The sequence below is a fragment of the Sinocyclocheilus anshuiensis genome, unplaced genomic scaffold, assembly GCF_001515605.1.
Source record: "Sinocyclocheilus anshuiensis isolate Anshui unplaced genomic scaffold, SAMN03320099.WGS_v1.1 scaffold67, whole genome shotgun sequence".
NCBI classification, from domain to species: domain Eukaryota; kingdom Metazoa; phylum Chordata; class Actinopteri; order Cypriniformes; family Cyprinidae; genus Sinocyclocheilus; species Sinocyclocheilus anshuiensis.
In genome coordinates this window covers 815,534-824,858 of record NW_015552546.1, presented here as the reverse complement: position 1 = coordinate 824,858, position 9,325 = coordinate 815,534, and the positions used below count along the sequence as shown (strand labels likewise).

The 9,325-nt window shown below is 34.9% G+C and overlaps 1 protein-coding gene across 3 annotated transcripts; it reads left to right on the top strand.

The window, feature by feature from the left end:
• Positions 1 to 747: 747 nt before the first annotated feature.
• Positions 748 to 8,955, top strand: LOC107664257 (zinc finger protein 740-like). 3 transcript variants are annotated; one of them, XM_016454781.1, is made up of 7 exons: positions 748 to 868; positions 2,683 to 2,833; positions 4,131 to 4,328; positions 5,400 to 5,534; positions 5,648 to 5,777; positions 5,870 to 5,988; positions 8,926 to 8,955. In XM_016454781.1, the coding sequence occupies exons 2-7, from the start codon at positions 2,696 to 2,698 to the stop codon at positions 8,944 to 8,946; spliced, it is 741 nt and encodes a 246-aa protein (XP_016310267.1). In that variant the 5' UTR covers positions 748 to 868; positions 2,683 to 2,695; the 3' UTR covers positions 8,947 to 8,955. The 3 variants fall into 3 exon arrangements, with proteins under 3 accessions (XP_016310267.1, XP_016310265.1, XP_016310268.1); XM_016454779.1 differs by lacking the exon at positions 8,926 to 8,955 and adding an exon at positions 7,409 to 8,316; XM_016454782.1 differs by lacking the exons at positions 2,683 to 2,833; positions 8,926 to 8,955 and adding an exon at positions 7,409 to 8,316.
• Positions 8,956 to 9,325: the final 370 nt, after the last annotated feature.

The window sequence follows — 9,325 nt, the reverse complement described above, 5'->3', positions numbered from 1 at the left end:
CTCTCTCTCTCTCTCTCTCTCTCTCTCTCTCTCTCTCTCTCTCTCTCTCTCTCTCTCTCTCTCTCTCTCTCTCTCTCTCTCTCTCTCTCTCTCTCTCTCTCTCTCTCTCTCTCTCTCTCTCCCTCTCTCTCTCTCTCTCTCTCTCTCTCTCTCTCTCTCTCTCTCTCTCTCTCTCTCTTTTCTCTCAGAGCCGAGGGCTGTCACACAAACAGGAGTGATATTTTTTAGGACACTTGTTTCAGTGATATCTGTTAATAGGGTGATTTTATGTGTGCTGTTCAAAAATAGCTTTAAATTTAAGTATGCAAAATATTTTCATTTTAGTCAATTACATTTTTTTGGTGTCCATAATTTAATAAGGATATTTTATAAATTAGTTGATGATATAGTGACTTGATTGTATTAAATTTGTTTAACACATCGTCTGCACAATTTTGCTTTAGTCTCCTTTATAAAGGAGACTTACCCAAACAATAGGTCAATATACATAGGCTAAACATGTCCCTTGAAGCTGAAAGCTTTATTTGTTGTCTTTTGTTTTACTTTGTTTTGAAATTTGTAAATTAAAACGTCAATGTTTGTCACAAACACCTTTATATTAGAAAGGATATAATTATATTTCCTAGTTTCCAAATATCAAATAAAAGCTACTTTTCGCAAGCACCACAACATTTTACATATTAATAAAATAAATTCCCTCTTAACACTCGTGGACTTTATTTACACCGGAAGTAGCCTTTGCCAGTGTGGTGATCACGTGACAGACGCTCTCCCCAGAGAGCACTTCCGGTAACGTTTCCTGTGTTTGTAAACTGAAAAGATTGTCCGACAAGAAAATATTGGGCTACTGTAAACGAAGACGAGTAAGGTAAAACAAATGTGCGCAGCCTGCGGTACTGCTTTTATTAAACCTACAGCAACATTTAAAAAAAGATTCACTGTTTTAATTGCACTGAAATATGAAGTTAAATAGACGGTGAACTCACGCCCTGTTGTGCTGCAGGATGAATGGAGGAGTTTACGTTAGTAACGTGTTTACAGTTCAGACTGAAGAAAAATGAATTTCACTCGGAAATTGAGATTGTAAATATCTGAATTCGCGCATTTAGTTACTTTTAACCCGTTCAGACCTGAATTCTATTCTGCAGACACAAATAAGGCAATGTTTTATTTCTACTCTCAATTCAGCCATACATTGATTTTATATTGTATTATTATATATAATTTAGCCATATATGAATATATATTATAGCATATGATTCTGTCATATATATATGATTATTATTAATAGTTATTTCATTACTATGCACGTTGGTTATGAACAGTAACAATGTCCAGATATCTGTGCATATGGATTTTATATGTTCATAAGTAACTTTAAATACATATATTTTATAAAATGAACTTTAATAAATTTAGTCTTAAATAATGCTACATTTTTGTGCTTTACATTTTTTTAAGTTTTTTTTTTAAGTGAAATTTTTACATGCATATTAAAGTTAATGGTAGTTAAATTGAAATGATTAGCCTATTTATTATGAATTTCACTCTGGGGAGCAAGCAAAGCTACATTTATTTTTGTGTTTGTAAACACATTTGTGGTTCAGGCTCGCAACTTTTCGAATTTTTTAGAAAGTCATATGTATCTGTGCAATTATGTCTTGTGCCACGGCATTAATATATTTACTAAGACGTCACTAACTAACTAAATAAATAAAAGTGATGTCCATTGTAACAGTCACTGGGTCTGAGCGGGTTAATACTTGCTTTAATTTGCATGCATATATCTCATGGTTTCTAATAAGCACACCAAACCGCAAAGAAGTTTGATTTATTACCTATAATTACAGGCTAAATGAGTTATAATAGAGTGTATTACATAGACGCAATTGAGTTGTTCTTGTAAAGTTTGTTTTCTTTGGCTTAATTTGCTGTAGATTGTAATCTGTTTGCCATGTGATAAGACTGATGCAATTTTATTTTCTATCTCCTGGAATTAATTTAACCTCCAGGACCCTGCCGGTTGCCAAATCCCCTCACGAGCCGAACGAATGGAAATCACAATATACAATATTCACCCACTCACCTCGATCTATATGTCATTGTGATCATACTATGTTAATTTTGTCTAGTGCAATATCTTTCATTGTCCAGTGGCTTCCGTGCCTCGTTTTGTTCATTCATGATTTATAGTTGTGTTTATCTGGATCTTTGAGGGTGAGTTAGTCGGACTAATGCACAGGAATAAGCGATGGAAGGAAAGAGGGTGGTTGAAATAAATCTGTTTTTTATTCCAGTGAGTCCCAGAATCCGACCAACCAAATCCAAAATCAACAGGGCGTAAACGCTCGGATGTATTCCTACCATTTGAATTTGACAGAACCGATGAGAATCCACTCCACTCAGCTTTAGTTTTGACCTGGTTTGTTTCCAGATGTCATTTAGGGACTCTTGACGCCAATCTGAAGCCAAACTCTTATGGCTTAAAAACACAGCCCTATAAGCCTACATAAACAAAAGCTTGGCAATGCAGACATGGAAAATGTCTGATTCTAAGCGAATAAAAGCCATGATTTGTCCACGGTTGACAACTTCTGTTAGTGGTGGGCTAGATGTGTATTAATATCATAGACAGAGATGGATATTATCCTGGCTTTATATCCCCCCCCCTTCTATTTCTAGGCTTGGGCCCCTGATGGTTGGGGCTTGTGTGGTCTCTAAACACTCTCCCTGCCCCGAGCGAAGCTCTCTGTACCCCAACACACACACACACACTCTCACCACTGCGATGTCACACCTTTCCAACAGCTCAGTGCGAGATCACATGAAATGGGTCAGTGTGTTTTTTCTCTTCTTCATTTGCATTTTCAGCATTTGTCCACATTTGTTTGAAAAAGAAGGCCTTCATTTTCCTTTTGCTTGGCGTTTCTGTGTATTAACTCTTTGTAATTCACTTCCACAGCGTGACTTGACACAAAACGTACACAGATTTGTTTACAAGTAATGGGGTGGATCTCACAAAAGAACGTATCTGGGACATATTTCTCCCAAAATTATATTTTGCATGAAGTTAAGCCTTTTTAGGGCCATTTGGGATTTTTAAAAACATTTTAATTACAATTAAGCACATTTCACAAATTATATCTTTACCTGATTATAGATTTTATTTTACTGCATTACACTGACAAATTACTGTATTGCAATAATGAGAATGACCTTTGTGAATAATACGGTACTGTAAGTTGTGGGGAAAGATGTGCATAATTCTTATAACAATGTCATAATGCAAAAATCTTAATAACCTAAAAAATATTATAATATTATTATTATTTTTGCATAAATTGTGTATTTTTGGGTCATTGAGACAATAATGTAAAATGTATTTAATTTGACCATTTTTGTCTCAATGATCCTAAAATACATAATTTATGGAAAAATATTAATAATAGTTTTAATAATAACAATTTTGCATAATTTATAATTACTACTACTAATAATAATAATATAAATTGTGTATTTTAGGATCATTATGACAATGTTAATAAAAATATTTATATGAATTATGTATTTTAGGATCATTAAGACAACAATGTTAATAACGGCACAATATATGACATAATTAAACAGGTTCATATAACAGTCAGTATTATTGTTATTATTATTATTTGTATAATTACGTTTTAAGGATCATTAAGATGACATTGCTTATAATTATATTATTATTTGCATGCATAATTTATTTTTAGGATCATTAAGATGATAATGTTGTTAATAATAATAATAATAATAATAATAAGGTTTAATATTATTATTATTATTATTCATTTATTTTAAGTATTTTTGGCTATTGCTACAAATATACCCAAGCGACTTAAGACCGGTTTTGTGGTCCAGGGTTACATATATATATTTTTTATTATTATTTCATGGTAAAATGCCCATGGCATGTTCTTGACATAACTGAATAACAATGGCCTCTGAATTAATTTGACAGATCGTGAAAGTGGTAACTGGGTCACATTTGTCCGATTTCAAGCTAAATTTCCAACCCATCAGATTAGTGACTTTGGGAAGTGTTGTTAGTTTGTTTTTGAACAGATGTGTATGTTTGTGGTTATATTTCTACACAGGCTGGGTTGCTCGGCTGTGAAGCGGTGCTGTCCAGTATGGCACTCATGCAGGCCGGCTCCATGCCCAGGCATAAGAAGATGGGCTCTCATCTGGGCCAGGGACAGAGAGAAAACAATCACAGCCACAATCACAACCAGGACACCCACAGCCAGCACGGCCACATGGTGCTTCCCTCAGGAGTCAGCTGCCCACCACTGGTAAGGGAAAAATGCATGAATTGTGTTGGGAAAGAAAGTCATATTGGTCTGGAATGAATTTTTGAGGTGAACTATTCATTTCAATTTTGAAAGTCTTCCATAGAATCCTGTAGCTAATACTAAGGTCATGGGTTCAATTCCCAGGGAATGCATGAAATGGTAAAATATGTGTTTTGAATGCAATTTGAATTGCTTTGTTTGGATAAAAACTACCAAATGCATAAATATACACTACCATTCAAAAGGTTGTGTATATATATGAAGAGTTTATTCGCAAAAACCCATAACTCTGTTTTTATTAATTTTCGTAAATTGTTTTTTATTGTGTTATCATGTTTTATTGTGTTAGTTAGCTGTATTTTTTTAGTTATTATAATTTAATCAAAACAACCCAACTGCAGTTTTATTGATATTAATTGGAATGCAAGATTAAAAAAACAGGATTTTTGAACATTTTTAAGTTATCTTCATATACATTTAACTCTTTAATTCAACAAGGATGCATTAAATTGATCAAAGGTGACAGCAAAGACATTTATAATGTTACAAAATATTTCTTTGTTCTTTCTAAGAACTTTCTATTCATCAAAGAATTCTAAAAAAAACCACAGTTTCCACAAATATATTAAGCAACACAATTATTTTCTACATTGGTATTAAAAAAGTTTTTCTTGAGCTGCAAATCAGCATATTAGAATGATTTCCGAAGGATCATGTGACACTGAAGACTGGAGGAATAATGCTGAAAATTCAGTATTGCATCACAGAAATCAATTACATTTTCAAATATATTCAAATAGAAAACAGTGATGTTGAATGGTAACAGTATTCAACAATATTTCTGTTTTTACTGTATTTTTGATTAAATAAGTGCAGTCTTGGTCAGAGGCTTCTTTCAGAAACATTTTCAAAAATCTTGCTGACCCCAAACTTTTGAACAGTAGTGTATATTTAAAGTCTAGTGGCTGGATATATATATTTTTTGAAATACTTCTGAATTGATTAACTTCATATGTTATAAAATCATTTGCATTCAATTCGGTGACTTTTATATACTCTGTTTTTGTACAGCTCATCCGCAAGGACGGAGAGTTTCACTCTTCCAGGCTCTTGGATGAAAAAGACATGCGAGCCAGCCAGAACGTGCAGCCAAAGAAGAAGAACAGGAAGTCTGGACTTCCCACCAAAATGAGAGAAAAACCCCAGGCATGCGTTCAGTCTGTCTGCAGTATTGCTCTGTGATTTTGCCTGTTTATCACATTTACACACTTCGCTCGTATTCTGACCGAATGCTCTTTTCTTCTGTATGTGACGTGAAGGTGGAGATTCCTGACGTTAATGACGATAACTCACTCAGCTCTCAAGTGCAGAAGAATTTCATATGTGAGCACTGCTACAGTGCTTTCCGCAGTAGCTACCACCTCAAACGGCACATTCTCACCCATACGGGTACGCCATAAGCCTTTCTGCTCACACGTCATCTTACGATTCATACAAAGAGATGCATGAAGTAAGTATGTCTACATCTGTTTGTGTTTTAGGGGAAAAGCCATTCGGGTGTGATATGTGTGACATGAGGTTTATTCAGCGCTACCACCTGGAAAGACATAAGCGTGTTCACAGCGGTGAGAAGCCTTATCAGTGTGACCGCTGCCAACAGGTGAGACATGACAAACATGGGCAGTTGTATTCACAGGGACCTTGCTGTTTGCCCATTACGTGCATAAATGTATGTCTTTATGATAGTATTACAGTACTTTTTTAGTGTCTGACAACATAACGGGGGCTTTATATGTTTGTGATATGACAAATTCACAAAAAGTGAAACAGGATATGTAAGGAGCAAAAGCTTCATTGTATCCATCAGGAATCAGTTTCATCATTAAAAATGGTTATTTTGTTAGAATGAAGTGAAGTAGTTGAAGGGGAGGAGTTGAAAAATAAGAGCTTGGTGATGCTAGCTAAAGAATCAGCGCATAAACACATTTCATTACACCAAATACACAAAATAATGTTCTTTTTAGCAGCATCATATGACCCCTTTAAGAGTTAAAATAGTTAAAACTATATTTTAATATTTAGATGATGGACAGTTTGAAGAGTTTTTTTATTTTGAATAACTGACTATAACACTGATTACTAATAAATTGTGCACAATAAGACTAGAAATGTGTATTAAGAAAGTAAATTTGGTAAGTTTTGCTTGCATGTTGACATTTCATGTTGATTTTGCCTTTATCATTGTGATAGCAGATTATTAACCAAATCTTAATGCATATACTTTTATGAGTGCGTATGCCTGAATTATGACAGAAAACTTGATATAATATTGTTTTCAAGCTGGTAGGACAATTTAGCTGGCAAAAATCATGATCTGAGTCTGATTTGGTCTGCAAGATTAAAAAAAAGAAAGAAATATAATACTTTTATTCAACAAGTATGCATTAATTTGATCAGAACTGACAGTAAAAACATTTATAATATTACAAAAAAAATTGTTTCGAATAAATGATGTTCTTTCTATTCATCAAAGAATCCTGAAAAAAAAAGATCAGTTTCCACAAACATATTAAGCTGTTTTTCTAAACATTGATAATAATAAGAAATGTTTCTTGAGCACCAAAAACAGAATGATTTCTGAAGGGTCATGTGACACTGAAGTAATGGCAGCTGAAAATATAGCTTTGCCATCACAGGAATAAATTACATTTTTAAAATAATTAATATTCAAATAGAAAACAGTGATTGCAAATTGTAGTTATATTTCACAGTACTACTGTTGAACTGTATTTCTGATCAAATAAATGCAGCCTTGAACATTAACATTAATAATGGTGCATTTTTACATCAAATACACAATGTAATTCATATACTCGAAAACATAGTGATTACCAAACAATAAGACCATAGTTCCAACAAAAGAACACTTTAAATGGCATGCAGGGGCTTTTGGGAAATTGATTCACTGGGAATCAGTGAATCAGTTCATTTAAAGCATGTCCAAAAGAACCAATTCATTTAAACCGCATGTCTTCTCTTGTGAAAAAAAAAAGAGGCTAACTCAGTCTTCTATCACACAGAACTTTTCCAGAACTGACCGGTTACTACGGCATCGACGTTTGTGTGCCGTGGGCATCCCTAAAGAGGAGAACCAGCCGTGCTGTGAGGGACGGTCATATTCTCAGGACCCCTCCCAGCACTCGGCGTCCTGGAGCCCACTGCAGACAAACAACAGCAGGCTGGCGGCGTGACAGCCTTCCAATCGCGTACAAAACACAATGGACTCGCCAACATGACCTGACCGGGGGTCTGAGCCTGTAAAAGCTGTTTAAAGACTCCAACACGTCCAGCTCTGATTCACTCGGCTCAACCCCAGTGGACTCTTTTATACTGCTTAGACTCTGGGAAATAGCGCATTTTGTATTTTAGACGGTACTGTGATCAGCAGGTGGGTTAGTTGTGCATTCAGTCCAGGCAATAATGACTTCTGGTAGTTTAGAAACGCTTCCTTTTGTAGTTCCCATGCAGGACTGTAGATTGTTGGGATTCTCAGTGTTACAATGCGCTTTCATTTACTGTTGTTCTGGGAAATATTGCGAGCAAAATCCAGTAATTTCAATAGGAATCTGCACAATTGGGAGTTTCGCATGAGGCTGAAAAAGTTCCCCATGCAGATTTAGCTTCTTTTTAAGTTGGTCACACAAATTCACAGCTTAGACCAACAGAAAGCTACTTGGTTTTAAAGTGACTTGTGCTACATGCATCACTACACTATTGACAAAAGACAATGGGCCTTTTTCTCACAAAATTTCACTGAATTTACAGAATTACAAACAAGTCAGCCGTAGTGACAGTAGACACATTCTGATACAATACATTTTCTCAGTGTGCACATTAATGCATCATTTCCTATTACGTGAAAAGTGTTTTAAAACCCATTAAAGAAATAGTTCACTGAAGAATGAAAATTTGCTGAAAATTTACTTACCCTCAGGCCATTGAAAAGTCTGTTTCTTCATCGGAACAGATTTGGAGAAATTTAGCATTACATCACTTGCTCACCAATGGATCCCCATCCTTTGAATGGGTGCCGTCAGAATGAGAGTCCAAACAGCTGATAAAAACATCACAATAATCCACAAGTAATCCATATGACTCCAGTCCATCACTTAACGTCTTGTGAAGTGAAAATCTGCATTTTTGTAGTAAATTAATCCATTATTAAGACTTTTTAAAACTTCAAACAGCCGTTGCTTCTGGCTAAAATAATAATAAATAAAATAAAACCATAATATTGCTTTCTCCAGTGAAAAAGTAATCTCGTCTGAATCAGGAGAGAAAAATGCACAGATTAAACACCGTTTACAAGCCAAAACAGTCTAAAACACAAATATGTCGGTGGATTTTGATATGAGAGGACAACAGGAGATGGGCTTTTTGTCTGGAGGAAACGTTATGTATTATGAGCTGGTATTTTGGTCAAAAGCAATAGTTTAAAGTTAAAAATTCCTTAATTTATTTCCTTTATACTTCACAATGTATTTCATGAACTGAAGTCTTGTGGATTACTTGTGGATTATTGTGATGTTTTTATCAGCTGTTTGGACTCTCATTCTGACGGCACCCATTCACTCCAGAGGATCCATTGGTGAGCAAGTGATGTAATGCTAAATCTCCTCAAATCTAATTTGATGAAGAAAGAAACACAACTACATCTTGGATGGCCTGAAGGTGAATAAATTATTAGCAAATTTCCATTTTGGGGTCAACTGTTCCTTTAAATACTGTGATAACGGCTCATGGCCATTGACAGCTTTACACAGGCCTTTACGGTTTTAGCAGAAACATCTGGAACATCATCCATCCTACATCCACAGGAGAGCTCATTTTTTTGTGGCCTACATTATGGTGTCAAGCTTTTGAAGTTGGCCTTTCGGTCAACTTGAACACTGACTTTTCACCGAGTATTTGCATATGAATGACAAATTTCGTCAAAG